At 39.9% G+C, this 20,105-nt stretch overlaps 1 protein-coding gene across 1 annotated transcript in view; it reads right to left on the reverse strand.

Moving 5' to 3' along the window:
* LOC122791466 (NACHT, LRR and PYD domains-containing protein 3-like) overlaps positions 1 to 20,105 on the reverse strand; it is a 772,530-nt gene that overhangs the window by 264,104 nt on the left and 488,321 nt on the right. The window contains exon 11 of the mRNA XM_044059210.1: positions 10,924 to 11,010. Coding sequence (XP_043915145.1) covers positions 10,924 to 11,010 — 87 coding nt within the window. The remainder of the gene's footprint in view (positions 1 to 10,923; positions 11,011 to 20,105) is intronic.

A 20,105-nucleotide genomic window follows, 5' to 3' on the forward strand; every position in this document is an offset into this window, starting at 1 on the left:
GCCGAAATATGCATATCCAAAGCTAGTGGGGTTTGGCTTTATTGGCCTGAAATTGTCCCTTGACACAACTTAAAAATAAATAATTCATGGGCATTCAGAATCGGCATATAGCTAAAACACCTGATGTTCATAAGGGTCATTTGCATATATGCCATGTGTCTCTGATACAAGAGGTTTGGGAGGTCACTCAGTGGAAGTTTTTTTTTTTTAAAGAAATATCTTTATTAAATTATCACTTATGACATAGGCAATCATACATTTCTATAAATGAAAACAAACCATATTGACATAATCTTAGTTGCAAGCATTACGCATCACAAACCATATTAACATAATTTTAGTCTCGAACATTATACATTACTTATAATCTACCCAATCATTGTCAGTAAAACATTACATAGCTCATTCAAATCCTGTCTTCTTTTAAACCTAATTTCTGTATGTGTTGTTCCCACAATTCCCATTTTTTTCTATGTAATTTGCTCCTACCCTTTTCTAAAGACCCCAGTTCCAGTTGTTTTATCTCTGTTACTATATTCACTACTTCTAGTACAGATGGTTTACATTTTGATTTGCATTTTCTAGTAAATGCTTTTTTTGAAAGCCGCCAGAATTATCAATTCCAATTCTGTATCATAGCTCAGAAAAATCATTTCCCTAGATAGACCAATTTGCTCACCCAGTATCTCTGAAAGACTATCTGCAGGGAATCTTTAAAGTCAGCCAACTCATTACACTTCCAGAAAGTATGTTCCCATTTACCTCTTTCTTCTACATCACACCTCCATTTGCTGTCTACATGAGGAAAAATTCTCTGTAGTCTACTTGGGGTATAAAATACATATGTGAACATTTCCAAGCAAAAATCCTAAATCTTTTAGATTTTGTTGCATACTTAGGAGACATACATATATCCCCATTGTTTCTTTGTGAATTGTTACTCCATTCTCTCTTCCCAGTCCTTTTTAACCTCCTCTGGTTGATTCATATAGCTATCATGGAATATTTTATATACTTTACTAATTATTCCTTTTTTAAATGCAGCTTATGTTATAGATTCTACTAAAAACTCTACCACTGCTGGTCTTTCATTTATGACCCCCTATTTCTTTATCTTTGCCTGTATTCTGATATTAATCTTTGATATGGAAGGCAGTCTCTAACCTGCAGTTCAAAAAAAATTCTTTGTGTCTTTTCCACTCTAGTTATTTGCTCCCAATACCTTGGTTCCTTTTCCAGTTTTCTTAAGTAAGTTCCAGCCCCGTCTTGCCTATTGCCTATATCCCTAATTGCAGTCATCCCTATCAGCAAAATCTCCTTTGTCCATTCCATTGTTGGCTTAGTTCTTAGAATATTTTCTACTACCTTATGAATATAATATTCTGTATGATTATTGTTATTCTCCTTAAAGATCTGTATCCAAAATTCCAGTCTCTCCATGTTTCTTGAGCTTCCCCACTATTTCATCATCATCCCCTTCCACTTTGAATTATAGATTTCAGCTTGTGCTATGTATAGGAGCCTTAAATGTGTAGCTCGGAAATACCCCTTCCAGTCAGGTAAGCCCAATCCACCTTGTTCTATTGGAAGAATCAGTTTCTCCAACTTGAATCTTTCCTTCTTCCCCTGCCAGATAAAATCCTTCAGCTCTTTATTAATTGCTATCCACAGCTTCTCCTCTGGTTGATAAAATATGGCTGACCTGTGTACAAGACTAAATGGACTAAAAACATTGTAACTGTGTGTATCTTCCTATCCCTTTCCATATAAAAGAGCTTCTAATTTCTCCATTTTATGTGTTACATTTTGTTTAATCTCTTCCCACGTATCCTTAGCTGCCACAATAGAATCATTTTATTCCATACTCCTAAGTACTTCATTTTATCATGTCATGTAAATATGGATATTGCTGAACCAGTCTGTGTGTGGGCATATGATTTACAGCTATTGCCTTTGTTTTAGCTTCAGTAATTTTGTATTCTGAAAAGATTTGAAATGGTCTCAGAATGTTCCACAACACTGAAATGTTCTGTTCTGGTTCTGTCAGATATAAAATAATATCATCTGTAAATAGAGCCAGCTTATTGTGACTACTATACCAATTATATCCTGGAATTTCTGAGTCCCTTATTTTCTCTGCCAATGGTTCTAAATATAATGCAAACAAAAAGGTGAGAGAGGGCACTCCTGCCTGGTTCCTGTGCTCAAGCAGAAATTCTCAGACAGGAGCCCACCCACATTAATGTTTGCCTCTAGTCCCACATAGATCCTCCTAATCAACCTTATCATTTAATCAGGGAATGCAAATGCTTCCATTACCCTGCTCATAAAGTGCCAGCTTACTTTGTCAAATACTTTCTCTGCATCAAGACCCACCAACAACAGTGGCATTTTCTCACATTCTGCTTCCTTCTGGATCATCAATGTTCTGTTAATGTTGTCAAATGTTTGCTTCCCCTCCACAAAGTCACACTGATCCATATCTATCAATGCTGGCATCTCTTTTGCCATTCTTTTAGCCATTATAGACATAAATACTTTATAATTATGGTTTAGTATTGAAATGGGTCTGTATGAAGCTGGATCTGGTGTGTCTTTATCCTCTTTAGGTATTACATTCACCAACACTTTCTCCCAGGATGTTGGCACTTCTTCTCTTCTTAAAATGCTATTTAAAAACCTTCCAGATCTTTATCAGTTTTTCCTTCCTAGCTTCCAAACATACACAGGAATACCATTGGTTCCTGGAGATGTAACTGTACATTGGTTATACATAACCATTTTTATCTCATCTCCTCCTATCCTAACTGTTAGTAACTGAACCTCATCTACCTCTAACCTTGGCACATTTAATTCTTCCATAAACATTTCCATTTGTACCATTTCTTGATTGTCCACTATTACTCCTAAAAGTTTAGTATGGTCATCTGGAGAGAGAGAGGTACCGTTGTTGGATGTTATGGAGAAGGAAAATGAGGTGGATCTACTGGTGGGGGTAAAAAGGAGCAATTTAGTTTTGTTGGGATTTCACAACAGACGGTGATTAGAGAGTCAATTTTCATCTGTGTTAAATGTGTTCTGTGTTAAGGTTTGCAGGTCTAAAGGGGAGGAGGTCATACAGATCAGGGTAGAACTGTCTGCATATTGAATGCGGGTTGCATCAGGGATGGCAGTGTGAAGATTGCTGATGAAGACAGAAAAGAGTAGAGGACCTAGAATAGAGCCCTGAGGACCACCAAGGGTGAGAGGTAGCAGGGTGGACAGTTTGCCCTGCCATAATACAGCATATTGTCTGCCATTCAGATAGGATAGGAATCACTGAATAGCATGGTTATCTAGGGAGATGGATTTTAGGGAATGGATGAGTAATTTGTGGTTGACCATAACAAAGGCCTTCAACAGGTCTAGAAATAGGGCTGAAGATAGCCTGTTGTTGTTCTTATTTTGGAACATGGTATTTGTAAATGAAAGGAGGGCGGAGGTGGTGCTGTGATGTGGCCTAAAGCCATTCTGAGAGTTGGCAAGCTGACTGTTCTGAATGAGACAGTTCATAAGTTGCTTATGAACGCACTTCTCCATTAATTTGGCTAGTGGTGAGAGAATGGCAATGGGTCTGTAGTTGGACAGCTCTGTTGAACTTCCACCTTTGTGGAGTGGGATAACGTGGGATATTTTCCAGATTGAGGGGATAGTTCCATCAGTTACTGTTCTACTGATTAGGATAGAGATGGGAAATGCTATGGCATCGGTAGCTTTTTGTAGGTACTCTGCAGGAAGGAGGTCAGCAGAAAGGGTAGTTGGTTTTAGTTTTTTGATAAGGGATCAGATAAAAGTGGTAGAGACAGGTTGGAAGTTAAAGGGGAGATGAGAAGTGGATGTGTTAGTGGTAGAGTTAGAGTGGGTGGGAGTAAGTTGGTTAGCTAAGGACTGAATAGTTTCAGTGAAAAAGTTGTTAAAGGCAGTGGCAACAGTTTCTGCAAATTTATGGGTGTAGTTTGATGGGGTTGGGTTAGTAGATTGTCCTGGATGAAGAAGTTGGTTAATACCTGCCCAAAACTTTTGGGGATTGTTTTGGTGTTTAAATTGGAGGTTTTGGTAGTAGTTCTTTTGTCTAGCAAAATTTGTTTTTTTGTATAATTTCTAAGCTGACGATATCTCACTTGGTCGAGGGGGGGGCTTTAGTTGTTCGCCATTTGGTCCAGGCTATATTTCTAAGTTTGAGTTTTATCTTAGTTTCCTTTGTGAGCTATGGAGCAGTAATAGATTTTGGAGCAGTAATAGATTTAGTCTTTACAGTACATGCAGGAGCATGGGAGTCAAGGATGCTAAGGAATTTATTGTTAAAGAAAGTTACGGCTTCATCTAGTGGTAGATTTTTTAGGACAGACCAGTTGACCGATTTAAGTTCGTTTAGGAAATTAGTAGGATTGAAATTTTTATTATTTCTGACTGTTTTGTACATAGTCTTGTGGTATGTTTCTGCCTTATGCTTAATAATATAAGTTAGTGAATGATAATTTTGGTAATCAGGGAGAGTCCCAGCTGTATGCAAGCTTGGGTGGCTATTGATAAGTACCCAATCTAAGATACTTTCCCTGTTGGTGGGTTTACTAATCCTAGTGGGAGAGGCTATTATTTGTGTGAACCCAAACAGATTTATATGGGTGATGGGATTCAGCTGAGCAGGTACACCAGTCGGTGTTAAAGTCACCAAGAACAATGGTTTCTTGGGGGTAAGTAGTGGATAACCATTGGAGGATATTTTCCAGAGTGCTTATTTTATTGCCTGGGGAAATGTGGACACAGACAATATTTATACTCTTATTATTGTTCATTTGCACTTTGGTAATGAGGATTTCTGTGTTATTAAATGGGGGTGGTTGAACTGTATCTTTGTTAACACAATATATTTTTGTAAAGAACTGCTATCCCACCTCCCTTCTTAGCTGTTCGGCCTAATCGGTGTATGCTGTAGCCCAGGGGTAATACCTCATTATCAGCAGTAGTAGGATTAAGCCAGGTTTCTGTAAGACACATTATGTCTGAGGAATAAACTGCTAAGAGTGCATGCAGGTTGGGGATTTTATTATTTATACTTTGAATGTTCAAGTGAAATGTCACAAGAGCATTTGTAGGACTGTTAAGAGGTAGTTTATTGAAGGGGTTGGTGGTGTAGGTGCTATTGTCACCAGGTGGAAATGGGCCAGGGTTGGGATGGATGTCTTCATCTCTAATGATGTTATATTGAAATTTGATTATGAGCTTTAGAAACTCATGAATAAGTCTTAGATAGTGCTTGTCCCTTGGATTAGATTTTAAGGTTTTAATTGGGTGATGAGGTAAAGGGGATGAGGATTTGGATGTGTGGGGGATAGTTAGGTGAGCTAACTTGTAAGAGAAGTCTGGGGTAGTAGTTTGACATTTTGGGTAGTGGACTCTGTGGTGGTACTGGTTTTCATAGGCGGTGAGGAGATAAAGGATGAGCATCAGTGTGAGTAGAGAAAATACTAGTGTTTTGTTGATGCTAGCATAGCAAGGGGCCTGGCCATTATAGGGCATAGTTTTCAACCAGGATTTGGCAGGAAAGGAAGGAGAAAAGTTGGGTTGTAGAGAGGGAGGGCCACTTGGTGATGTGTGAGATGCTGGTTGGGAGGAAGAAGCAGGGGGAGTGGAGTGGATAGGACAGTATAAATTTGACAGTACTGAGACGGGTGGGAATAGGGGGCAGGGTGGAACGCAGAGCGAGCCCGAGTGCAGAGAGGGCAATTGGAGCAGGACTAAACACGAAACCAGACCATAAGATTTATACAATTAAGTAAACATAAGTTTATAATGGGGACGTAAGTTATTTGCCTTACTACATTTTAAAGATGGCTCCCAGAGGAGTGGGTATTGATATAGCCTCCTATGAGAATAGCTTGGGGGAGGGGGTAGCAATCACAGTGTGAGACTGGGTGGTTAGAACAGGCTGCAGAGCAACCTCAGCAGGACGGAGTCCAAAACGAAAAGAAAGAAAAAAACAGCAAAGAGCCAGGAAATGTAATTAAGACATTACACTATGTTAGAGCTTCTCAATGTACAGAAACCAAACGTTGCTAGTAAGCTCTTTAAGGATGAGTAGAGCTAAGGGAATTGGGACTGAACTAAAAGTTTGATTTGGAATAGTTTTAACTTTAGACTCTGGAGATCACCTGTTTGCATGCAGAGGGAATAAGGAACTTGTACAATTAATAGAGTATGTTCCTGTCCCAGCCCCCACTGACACATTATATATTGTTCTGTTTGGGACATTAGTCTTGCAGTTTTATTCACAGTTGTTGTGGAAGCATTATGAACTTCTGCAGGACCTGAGGTTCATTTAGCCACTTATTACAGCAATTTTCTATAAGTAGTGTTAACAGGTAAATCTCTCCTTAGTCTGATGCCTTAAAATGTGGTGTGGATTGCAATAGTGGCAATATTACAATTTTTGCTGCAGAATCTGTTCTTCTGTTGCTTCTGTTTTGCTGCTAGAGTTTTATATTTTACTTACCATTTGCCTGCTTAAAATTACGTTTAAGTGCCTTTATTTTAGTTACATTGCTACTGTTTTTCCCCTATTCTTGTGTCTGCCCCAGCCTCCACTGATACATTGCATATTGTTCTCCTTGCTACTCCTTACTGTTTGTTGTTGTTTGTGTCTTTCGGCTTTTCCCGGTTAGGGGTCGCCACAGCCGAACTCCGGTCCGCTAATGATTGGCAGTAGATTTTTACGTGCTGGCTTGCCAGGCCTAATGCGCAACATTCACCGAAGGAACGCCCATTCACGCATGTCGCCACACAGAAGACGCTTTAACTGAGAATCGAACGGGCAACGTCTAACTGTGAGGTGATGCTACCGCAGCACCACCACCGCTACTCCTTACTGTTTGTAATCTATTTAAAATTTCTCTGCCCTAATGTAAAATCTAAAGTTTCTGAGATTCTAACCCATCTGGGGTGATTGACCTGTAGCTCACATTCATAGGACTAAAAGAAATGTAATTTGCTGCAGGTTCTGAAGTCACAGAGCTCCACTGTTGGCTTTATTTGACTAGATCCTTCTCTATCTAGTCTACAATAACCAGAACAGAGCTAGACTCACCTAGGATCTTTTATTCAAGAAGCCGAAAACCATGGAAAGAGCTGAACTGTGAGAAATTAGTTTTTCATCAAAAACAAAAGAAAATGTTCATATTTAGCATTCACTCTGTAGTAGGTTATCTGCACAATAGCTTTTTCCCTAATAGAGACCTGAAAATCTATATCACCATAGAACCCCAGGTATGAGGCTCAGATAACTTATACTAAGTGCAAATAAACATACCTTAAGCTGCAATACACCCCTAACAAATTAACTAGGCAATTCCTCACTCCTCAGTAGTAAGCCAATCCAAGCAGTATCCTAAACAAACCAAATGCCAAGAAGTTACAGTCACCCCTACCCTTGAGTCATTCCTATTGAAACCATGAGCCAGCACTTCCCCGCAATTTTTGTAGCCAGCCTGATAAAGATGGATAACTTGAGACAGTGTAAGAATTGTCTCATGCTGTCTGATGATCGTCTACTACTCAAACAGTATAACACAGTGTGTCACAGATGGGGTCTATATCAGTCCGTCAAAATGGCTGACGATCGACTGCCAAATGTTCGAACTGTGAAGTTCGAACATTGATTATCGCGAAGCCGCAGAACACCAAATTCTTTCCCAGGGAAAGAATTTGGTGGTCCATTTCTGTGGCTTTGCGATTATCAAGACTGTGATGGGAAGTTACGGGTTGGGTTCAGGTAAGTGTGCGACTGTGTGGATGCTAGGGTTAGGGCGTGGGTTAGGTGAGTTAGGGTTAGGGCACAGGTGAGGTGGATGTGCGATAGTGACAGACTTTAGGGTTAGAGTGGGATAGGTGAGTTAGGGTTAGGGCGTGGGTCAGGTGAGTGTGAGATAGTGACGGACCTTAGGGTTAGGTTAAGGTAAATGGCTAGGTAGTAGTGCATGTACAATTTAGTGTAGGGTTAGATGTAGGATTTTAAGTGTATGTGTGTGGATTGATGTTTTTTTGGTGTGCTTGTGTTGTGTGTGTGTTTCTTGGAACAGCAATTTTTTTCCCCTGGGAAAAAAATCTCTGTTCTAAGACTTCAATGCTTGTGCAATTCGTGGTTTGAGGTTCGAACATATGGTGTTTGAACTTCAGCCATTTCGGTAAACTGATATAGACCCTCACAGATGTACATACATAATTTCCTTTGCGGCAAAGATCTTACACACAGTAAACTCAGACACCAAACTCATCAGCAGTACACCACACACCACACCTCACCAAGGCTGTTGTGAGTCACATAATCCATCATATGTTGAGGTTCTAAAGATTAACTTGTCTAAACTTGAGAGACTTTCAAAACACAACACAGGAACAAAGCACATTTAGCGAGTTAAGCTTACCACCTTGAATAGCGCAAGGAGTTCCAAAGTCACAGATGTTGAGCCCATAAGGCAGGCTTTTACCCAACTAAATAACATAGTCATAGGTAACTCCATTCCATTGCAAGACATGCATATGTACCATTGATAAGAGGGTCTGTTTACTGAACACAGATTATAATACATAAGACAATACCAATTTCTGAACCACACCAGATGATCCTTCTTGTATGAATACTCTTATTTTTTCTTAAAAATGTCTCCATTTCAGGACTAAGATGTGCCTCTTTATCACGCTGAGCAAGGAAAGAGTGATGGCTGACATGACCTTGTTACCACTCAGCTTCACTGTCAAACTAAAGCAAAATGTTAAGTACAAAAAGTAACTCACGTGACATCATTGTTGTTGGACTCCATTAGCTAACTTAAGCAAACATAATTCAACGGTTTAATTTACTCAGTTTGACCATCCCATATTTCAGTCCTTCTTTTATAAAACAGTTTCACTTTGTCCCTAGACAAAATTAAAGTAATTCAAGTGATCTTGTTGCTACTTCCTTCATCATTCAAGCATGCAGCACACTATAATGCCATATAAAAGATGTTTCAATCATTCCTGCTGCAACACACAAAAACAAAAGAGAAACAAATCCCAAATTACTGAACTGTACTGTTTTCTCCCTTTAACATATAAGTCACTGCTGCCCGCTACTTCCTTACTAGACTGCTCATTTTTCAACAGCTCTCTTACTCTCTTCATGTATTGTTCCATTCCTTTCACTCTATTCCACATTTTCTTTCTGAAAAGAGGGAAAAGCTTTCTCTCAAATGAGATTCGAATGCATTAATTGTTTCAAAATTTTAATAAATGCTATGGAATTTTTTACATCCACACGAGCAACCAGCTCAGGCAGGTGAGACCTTTGGTTTTGCTTTTCAACTAAAGGATGGCACCTCAGGGATACAGCATCTTCCTCATGGTGCACTTCAGTATCAGTATTTGAACACAAATATGAAAAAAGATGGTATGGGGAAAGATCCCACAGCTTGTGTGGTCTTCTCAGCATCAAAGGCAAGAGTGCTACCTGTTGAGTTACAGTTCTGCAATTGCAGACATATACCTACTATGGACTTTGTTTATGGCAAGATTGAATAAAGAGAGTTTAGCACACAGAAAGTAGAACAATAAAACAGCCACTCTGGATGTAAGCAACAAAATATTCTCAACAACAAATATGTATTGATTACCTGGATTCTGTATGCCATAAAAAGAATAATTAGAAGTCTGACAGTGAATGTAAGAGGGAAGTATACCACCAAGATCTCAACAAAAACACAAATACAGATTTGTTTAATTCTGATGAAAAAATTGAAATGACTCAGTGGCAAAGAAACCTCTTTGTATTTATTTGAACTCACTAGGAAGGTATATGGAGTGGGTTACTAATGCAACAAATGTCAGCCCAAAACAGAGAACTGTAGCAGCAAAGAGAATGTGTAAACAATTAATGATGGAATAGATGCAGAAATCATACCCGAGTAACCTAATATTTGCATGTTTGAGACTAGTATTCATCAGCCCCCAAACTTCAGTCTTAACCTTGCATAACCCAGACTGTGGACTTAAAAGAGAAGAGGAGATATTGTTTCTGTACATTCTAAATGATGAGTTTTTTTCTCCTTTCTTCTGGGACCGCTTCCATTATAAAGCTTTTCTTGTCAATATAAGTAAACAGAGAATACACTACATGGCTGTGCTGCTTGCAATAGTCAGGGAATGAGAATATAATGGCAGAACGTGACAGCAGTAAAAACTCTGAAGTGGGACCTGAATCTCTGCTCTGCCATTTAGTGTCACCTTTCTTGTTTGCTGTTGCAATGTAAAGTAAAATCCCTAACATGTGGTGACACAGTGCAATAGTGTTACTTGTGGAGATGGTCTTTCTCATACTCCAAAGGCCCTGTTACTGCAGTCATTTCAGTGAAAGTTGATGCAGATGTTTTATTGCACTATATACTGTTCTGCTGAACCAATATGTTATCATTTTGCTTACAAGCAAGCCAAAACAAACAAAAAAAAAACATTACTTGTCGTGTCACAGAAATATTTCTGGATCATGCTACAGTAAAGAAAGCTTCAGGATCATATTTTAAAATTTAAATGGATAAATCATTCTCTAACAAAGTTACAAAATGTGAAGACCAGTAAGCCAAGTCTGGATTTAACTCAGGAATTTTAGGCATGAACAAGTGTACAATTTAATGCATATTTCTGGTTGCACTGCCTAAGACTTGCCAGTGACATCATACTAATAACTAGAATGGATTTGTACAAGGGCATTGTGCAATAATGTCAGGACTCCGCTATTTCACTTGCGCATATCCTACATTTATTCATCTCCAAGCAATTACACACAAATAAAGTAAGAAACATTTAAACAGTACTTCAGCTAGTATGTAACAGTGATTAAAATCTTTTACTTACCCAAGACGTGTTATGTTACAGTAGTGACTTTGTAAGGCGTCAGACAGACAACATATTCCTTGATCTCCTATGTTATTACTGCATAGCCTAAATAACAACAAATAAAAAGTATATATATATATATATATATATATATATATATATATATATTTAAACAATACTACATGGTGACATTTCATAAAACCATATAATGTAATACGTGAATTCTAAGCTATCACTGCTGTATGACATACAGAAGAGTATGGCACAGCATTCCAAAGTAATTCCAAATGGTTCTCATTTTTATAACAGAATTACTCTTAGCATTTTTAATGAATCTTAGAAGATACTAATGGTAGCAGGAAATGTGGTGAATTGAATACTTTATATACACTTACAGAATTATGTGGTACTGATGATCATTTTAGATTTCAGGCTTAGAACGTTGCATATAAATCTTTGCATGTAAATCTGGATAACTTGCCTAAAGAGAAATAATACAGCAGGCATAATATTCCATCACTGTCAAATCTCTGTCTTACCAAGCTGGGCAGGTTTCAACTGTTCAGTTCTTCCATACTTTTCATGACATTACTTATCTGAAATTATAGACTTTGATGATGTGCTATACATGAAAATGTATGTGATAATTCATTACCTGATATTAAAATCTACACGATTTTTCAGCTATTTTGTTTGTTTATTCTTAATAATCTACTTATTCAAATTATTATTGTGTGACTCATTTTTCTTGTTCTGGCTTGTAAATGGCCAGACCGTGGATAAAAACAGTCCATTGGGTGCATCCAATTATCTAGTTATCATACAAACAGACAGACAGTCAAGTAAAACTATGAAATGACATTCATCATTTCCCTCAATTTCTTACAATGTTGTTTTTATATAAATGTGCCCTTTCAAACTGGAAGAAGGTTCACAATGTCTCATTCCTTAATGAGCTGTGTAAGTAATCATCTCCCAGTCATCTGTTACTTGCCCAATATGTCCACAGCACTAATGTTCCAAATGTTTTTCACAGGATGGGACCTTAGATGGGAGCAGATGTAGCCATCTCACTGACATAATGACAAAACATCTGCCATCAGTGAGTGGAAAGAAAAGAGATTTAAGCAACAGAGAGCACCCTCCCCAAGAAATGAAGACAGAGTATTTAGTACTGCAAGTCTGGCTTGGGGGGGGGGGGGAGGCATATGATAAGAATCACAAGCATTGGTGTTTATTGTCATTCCATATTCATGCATAGAGGTCATAGGGTTAAAAACAAAATGAGACTAATTAGAATATGACAGTATGGAAGGCTTTTCCTATTAGTGACCCACCTCTACACTGGTATATGTTGTTCTTTCGGCTTTTCCCAGTTAGGGGTCGCCACAGCGGAACTCCAGTCCGCTAATGATTGGCAGTAGATTTTTTTTTTACGGGTGCCGAGGTGCCAGCTCGACGCCCAACCTTCAACGAAGGCATGCCCATTCTACGCATGTCTTTCGAATGCCACTCGACCGTGGGGAGGACATGTAAACTCCACACAGAAGGAGCTCCTGCCGAGAATTGAATGGGAAAACCTCTTGCTGTGAGGCAACAATGCTACCGCTGCACCACCGTATATACAACCAAAATTCCAACAGCTCCAGACCTTTCTTCTCTTCAAAAAGGAGACACATCTGGTGATTATTCACAGTACTAAGTCACCCACTAGCACAATGCATGTGGTATCAGGAAGTAGGGCAAAAGGAGACAGACAAGACTCTAATGTCAGTGACAAAGATGAAATAAAAGTGTGCCAGTTCAGCAATGCGGGAGTGAGAGGAAGAAGAGGTACTCACAGACTGCCCGAGTTTAGAGTGAGAAAGGGCCTCAGGTGTCGACAGACTAACAGAGTGCAGAGTGTGAGAATATAAAGGTGAAGACAGACTGAGTACCGGTGCAAGAGGAGAGACGTACTAAACGTGTGAGTCAGTGTGACACAAAAGAGGTACTGACAGACTGCCCGAGTTTAGAGTGAGAAAGGGCCTCGGGTGTCGACAGACTAACAGAGTGCAGAGTGTGAGAATATAAAGGTGAAGACAGACTGAGTACCGGTGTAAAAGGAGAGAGGTACTAAACGTGTGAGTCAGTGTGACACAAAAGAGGTACTGACAGAGTGACTGAATGTGAGAGGATGGGTGCTGACAGAATGACTGAATGTGAGAGGAGAGACATACTGACAGAATAAATTAATGTAATAAGAGAGAAGACCAACAGAATGACTATGTCAGAGGAGACAGGTAATGACAGACTGTCTGAGTAGAGAATGTAAGAGGCATACCTCTCAACTGCTATGATTTAGACATAATACTATGACATAGTTTTCATAATGGTTAAGGTCTCTGTTTGATTCTGACCTATGGCTAAATCCTGTGTGTAGTCTGTATGTTTTCCCTGTGGCTCTGGTTTTTCTCTTATCTCCCCAAAATGAGCTGGGTGTTTCCAGCATAAACCCATCCATGAATGGAGTTGTGGGCAGCAGCACTGACTCTAGATGGTGCTTATTGGGGTGGAGTTGTATAGATCAATCACTCTGGGCATCAGTTGTGACATGCAGTATGCTCTAGACAGGACATGGATCACGGACTGTGTTTCATGCTAGGACTAGCAACTCTGTGCAAAAATTGGCTCTAGGTGGTTTAGTCATATTGACTAATGTCAACAAAAATGGGCATAGGTATTTGGTGGTCATAAGTGGGTTGAGGACCCAGCCTATATGAACCAGTGCTAGGAACCCATTTGGATGGTGGGAGGGGGTTTATGTGCCCCTGTTGATGAGTATGTGACTGCCATAAAACCCAGCAGTCCTCTGTCAATAAGCCACTGGCTGCTGTACAACAGATAGTGTGAAGCATGGGGAGGTATAAATGGAGCCTGTTTGGAGGTGAGTGTGGCCGTCCAAGCAGGTCTTCTTCACCTCAGAGGCGCTGATAGTTTTTAATAAGTTTCAGCAAAATCAAGGGTACATGAGATGTTTACACAAGATTCACTTTTTACTTCAACAGATTTCTCAGAACTGTATAGTCTAACTCTGTTCTCTAACACACTCAACCTTCACACTTCTGACCCAAGCAGCCTAGATGGTAGATAGGCTGCACTTCATCTGCCAAACTGTACACTGACTTCAAATCTAGTCCAAAAATTTTCTCATTCATTTTCGAGTGCCAAAAATGATCAACACATACTCTACACTGTCTGAGTTTCACATGGCAGGCATTAGCATTACTAATATCCTCTAGGCTAAATAACAGAAATCTACTAATTTCCCCTTTTTCTTTCTCTTCTTCCATCTCCACCTGCTCCTTCCTGCTGACTCATTATGTGAGAATATAAAGGTGAAGACAGACTGAGTACCGGTGCAGGAGGAGAGAGGCACTAAACGTGTGAGCCAGTGTGGCACAAAAGAGGTACTGACAGAGTGACTGAATGTGAGAGGATGGGTGCTGACAGAATGACTGAATGTGAGAGGAGAGACATACTGACAGAATATCCCAAAAAGGGAAGGCATCTCTGATCAGTATTAGCAAAAAACTATGGGCACTCATACAAATCATCTAAGGCCAGCTTCAAGAGAAAAATTGCACAGGACACTAAGGATAATCACAGAGGCTTTCTTTAGTTATATTAGGAACCTGGATGGAATTCCCAGATATGCTCAGGGAGTGGTCCCGAAATGACAAAAATACACGAAGACCACAGACATTGCTTGCTAACATCCTAGCTGACAGGTTCAGCATAAAACTCCCCTCCCCACCAAAGGGCAAATATCTATCCAGCATCTCAGGTGCTCCTGTAAAAACTGCCCTCTCCAAAACAAAAAAAACAGCATCAATGGGACCAGATGGTGTCCTGGCTCGTCCTACATTGAACACCTGTAAGAAGAGCTAAACTAAGCAAACATAAAACTACTGTTCAATCTCAGCCTTACTACAGGATGCTGTAGCCACCCCAAAGAGTGTCATACAGCAACAGTGAGTCCTCTCCACAAAGGTGGTGCCTCAATGGATCCTGGAAACTATAAGCCCCATAAGCCTGACTAGCTTGGTCTGCAAAGCTATGGAAAGGATCATCATGGACCTCATAAATAAAGATATTGGGGACCTACAAGACACTGGATCCTACCCAGTTTGGCTTTGTTAAGGACAGATCAGTTGCCTCTTAAAGCCTGGTTTGATTTCTTTGAAACAGTCACTAAGGCCATTGACGAGGGGGAAGGTGGTCCCACACACACAGCCTACCTGGACCTGCTTAAAGCCTTTCGATACAATACCTCGGGCATTATAGATGAAAGCTCACCAGCAAATATAAACCCTATGTCACTAGATGGGTTTGCAAAACTGGCTCAAGGACAGAACCCACATGGTTAAATTGCTGGAGCCATGTCAGACTCCCAAACCAGTTACAAGTGGCGTCCCACAAGGCTCAGTCCTGGACCTCTCTTGTTAGGTATATATTTCTCGGAGGTACAGGCCAACGGAAGGACTGTGGCTGACCAGAAGTTTGAATGAATGACTGACACAAACTGCATAATCGACACTCAGCCGACACAAGCATCCTCCAAAAGGGCCTCATAGAAACAGACAACTGGTGCCAGAGCCATGGCCTCCAAGCTAAGCGCCAAAAGTGTATAGTCATCCCTTTGGCAAAAACAAAGTGCCACAAATTACCACATAGGTGGTAATCCATTAAGAAATACAGAAGAAGTAATTAGGGACCTGGGGACCCAAGTTGATAACAATCTCTCATTTGACAACCACGTGGCCAAAGTGGTTAGAAAAACATTTTATATAGCCCACCTAATCATGAAAGGGATTCACATCTAGAGTCAGGGGAGGTCATGCGTGCCTCTTTACTCATCCCTCATCAGGCCCATAATTGAATACAATGCCCCTTTTTGGGATGTACCTTACCGACACCTGCAGCAACTGGAAAGATCCTCAAAAGTACCTCACCAAAGAGGATCAAAGGGCTCAAACAGATGCCATATGCTGCCAGGTTAAAGAAACTCCAGCTCTACTCCAGTGGCATACTGCCTGCTCAGAAGCGATCTGTGCCTGGCATTATAAAGCCATGTCCAACCCGAGATTAATGGACATGCTGCACCTCAGAAAATCCAAATCTCATCGATCTCTGGCTCAAGAGAGACTTGAACCTTAGCACTGAAATAAATAGGACATGCTGGAGGGACAGATTCACGCCTTAGAGGCTCCCTTCACTCTGGAATAAAATCCCAGTCCAGGTTAGGCAGAGTCCCTCATTGACTCTCTTCAAGAGGAATCTTGATGAGTGGATGGGAGGAGATCGTAGAGTTTACGGAGTGTCGATTTCTGTGTCACTGTTAGACAGAGGCACAGTATACTAACTTTCTCGAGAAAAAGGGCATAGCAAAATTAATTTAAAATGGGTGGCGAAAGCCAAACACACTCTGGCTAGGCTTATAAATGCCCTAGGGCAGATAGCCTAGTATGAACCTATGAACCTATGAATAAATTAATGTAATAAGACAGAAGACCAACAGAATGACTGTATGTCAGAGGAGACAGGTAATAACAGACTGCCTGAGTAGAGAATGTAAGAGGCATACTTCTCAACTGCTATGATTTAGACATAATACTATGACATAGTTTTCATAATGGTTAAGGTCTTTGTTTGATTCTGACCTATGGCTAAATCCTGTGTGTAGTCTGTATGTTTTCCCTGTGGCTCTGGTTTTTCTCTTATCTCCCCAAAATGAGCTGGGTGTTTCCAGCATAAACCCATCCATGAATGGAGTTGTGGGCAGCAGCACTGACTCTAGATGGTGCTTATTGGGGTGGAGTTGTATAGATCAATCACTCTGGGCATCAGTTGTGATGTGCAGTGTGCGCTAGACAGGACATGGATCACGGACTGTGTGTCATGCTAGGACTAGCAACTCTGTGCAAAAATTGGCTCTAGTGGTTTAGTCATATACTGACTAATGTCAATAAAAATGGGCATGGGTATTTGCTGGTCATACGTGGGTTGAGGACCCAGCATATATGAACCAGTGCTAGGAACCCATGTGGATGGTGGGAGGGGTTTTATGTGCCCCTGTTGATGAGTATGTGACTGCCATAAAACCCAGCAGTCCTCTGTCAATAAGCCACTGGCTGCTGTACAACAGATAGTGTGGAGCATGAGGAGGTATAAATGGAGCCTGTTTGGAGGTGAGTGTGGCCGTCCAAGCAGGTCTTCTTCACCTCAGAGGCACTGATAGTTTTTAATAAGTTTCAGAAAAATCAAGGGTACATGAGATGTTTACACAAGATTCACTTTTTTACTTCAACAGATTTCTTAGAACTGTATAGACTAACTCTGTTCTCTAACACACTCAACCTTCACACTTCTGACCCAAGCAGCCTAGATGGTAGATAGGCTGCACTTCATCTGCCGAACTGTACACTGACTTCAAATCTAGTCCAAAAAGTTTCTCACTAATTTTCTAGTGCCAAAAATGATCAACACATACTCTGCACTGTCTGAGTTTCACATGGCAGGCATTAGCATTACTAATATCCTCTAGGCTAAATAGCAGAAATCTACTAATTTTCCCGTTTTCTTTCTCTTCTTCCCTCTCCACCTGCTCCTTCCTGCTGACTCATTAGCCTTGGGAATAGATAGGTTGAATAGCTATCTGAATTATCTATTACTGCCTCCATTCTTAATCTCCCCACTTCACGCTCTCTGGCATGTCCACTCACAAGCCTCCACTTCAGTACCACCCTCTATTTATACACCATCAGTTACACATTATGAAACTTCTAACACCCACAATAATGATCCTTTCTTCCACTAGCATAGCTAGGGTGGGGTGAGAGGGGTGACTGCCGTGAGTGTTGGGGGGGCATGATCAGCTGATCCTGATCACTCTTTAATGTAATACTTGCTTTTAAAATCCAGTACTGCATTTGAAGTTAATCCTGAGTGCTGTAGAGCTCTATGCATGGTCTGAACTGTAGCAACTGCATACTACACTGTAGCAAACAGTTTGCTACTGTTTAAAAGCAAAACAAAACGGAATATTTGTTTTTAAACTAAAACCAGAGCATGGTAGCACTTTGTCTAGGTAGGGAATAAACTATAGCAACTGTTTGCTACATTTGTAGCAAGCAGTTTGTTACAGTTTAAAAATATTTTTTTAAGTAAAACTGAACTAGAAGCACTATGTGCAGACAGGTATAGACTGCAGCAACTGTTTGCTACATTTGTAGCAAACAGTTTGCTAAAGTTTAAAAGAAGAATTTTTGCTTTAAACTAAACTAAAGCATGATCTTTGAAGTGTTCTATGCAGGCAGGTATAAACTATATTAAATGTTTGCCACATTTGTAGCAAACAGTTCGTTACAGTTTAGAATTTTTTTTTAAAATAAAAATATTTTTTAAAATAAAATATGTAGGCAGAGCACAGAAAATGGATTTGAATGGCTGGGCCTGGGGGGGAGGTTTCATGCATCTGATCACCTGGCTGGTGTGCCAGTAGAATGAATATCCATTTTTTTCTATTTGCTTGGGGTAGGGAGTGCATAGATGTGACTGTAATAAGCTGATCACTTACGGCTTATGACAGTGAAGTGCTTTTTTTTTGGTCTTTACTTGAGGAGCTGAGGGGGTGAGGCACTGGTTCATAACACTGACCCAGGGTGGTAACGGAACCAGCTACACTTCCACTTTCTTCTCCCTTTTCTTATTGCATTCCTCCTTTTTACAGATGCATCATATCCCTGCAACCCACTAAATGGCAGTTTTCCTAGCTTCACCGAAGATCCAATCAAAATTAGTGTACCTTTTCACTTCTTTGAACTTGCTAAACTCCTATACTTCTTGATCAGAAAGCAGAATGTAATACAAATATACCGCTTAGAACACACTGTATCCACAACAGACATGCTTAAAACATAGACAAGATTAAATACCTTCTCTTCAGATAATGTTCTCTACCATAAGTTAATCCTTTCCTAGGACATTCAAATTAATCAAAGACCAGCAACCAAGCCAACTTCTCTTGTGCCACCACAAATATCTCATTCATTAATAATAATCTAAAAATTGCTTGTATCAATGCATATGCAGCATAATAACAAATTAACAATCTTATCACTGGAAAAGGTAAATATTCTTTCCATATCATAAATCTGGGCTAAAGATGACTTCTGCTCCTCATGCTGTATATGATCCAAATACAATATTGTGATGGACAACAGACTGGGTAGCAGAAATGGAGGAGGTATATGCTTCTTATCAAATGTTGTCCTACCCTAAATCTAACAGATAACATTACTGCATGTACCACTGACGACAGAAGTCTTAAATGGATCACAAATTACACTTCTCTTGGAGACTACAATCACCTCCACATAGGCTCAATTTATATCTCCCCACTCTCTTCCATACCTATTGTACAGCAATCTCTACTTAATATGTCTCTCAATGGCTTCTACAATAACTGCATTATCTTTGGAGAATGTACTGTTACTGCACTAGGCCCAGATAAAGTACATCTTAACAATATGTTACTGCACACACATAGTCTTGAAAAGCTTGTATAGTTACCTACCAGGTATAATACACAAACAAGGAATCACTCCACTCTGGACATCATAATAACTAGCATAAAATACAGATGTTCTCACTTGGCTATACAACCTAATTTCCTAAGTGACCACTGCTCAGTCCAGTCTTACTTGTCTTTTAAAACTAGGAAAGGATCCTTGGAAATAATTAAGAACTGAACTATCCCACAAAACAAACTACCAGCTTTAGCAATCTACTTACCTGTATTGACTAGACAATGATTTACTTCCAAAATGACTCTGACAGTGTTGTCATGCTATATATCCATTTTATTTAAGATACAATATCTCTTTTATCCTCTCACTCATAGATAATTAACAGTGGCGGATCAAGGATTTTGCAGAAAGGGTGTCACTCTGGAAACTAAACTACTCAGGGTGTTTGGAAAGTAGATATGTACGGCTGTCGTTAGGTGTTAATTAGCACCCTTGGAGAAGAGCTCCATATCCCCTATTGTCCAATGATCCCCCGTGTGCAGATCCTCTGTTGTCCCTGTCCTTGTTTTCAGTCATCCTGGTCTCATCACACCATCCAGATGTCTTTTTTTTCTACATTTTTTCACATTT

The sequence above is a fragment of the Protopterus annectens genome, chromosome 17.part0, assembly GCF_019279795.1.
Source record: "Protopterus annectens isolate FY-2018-M chromosome 17.part0, PAN1.0, whole genome shotgun sequence".
Classification (NCBI taxonomy): Eukaryota; Metazoa; Chordata; order Ceratodontiformes; family Protopteridae; genus Protopterus; species Protopterus annectens.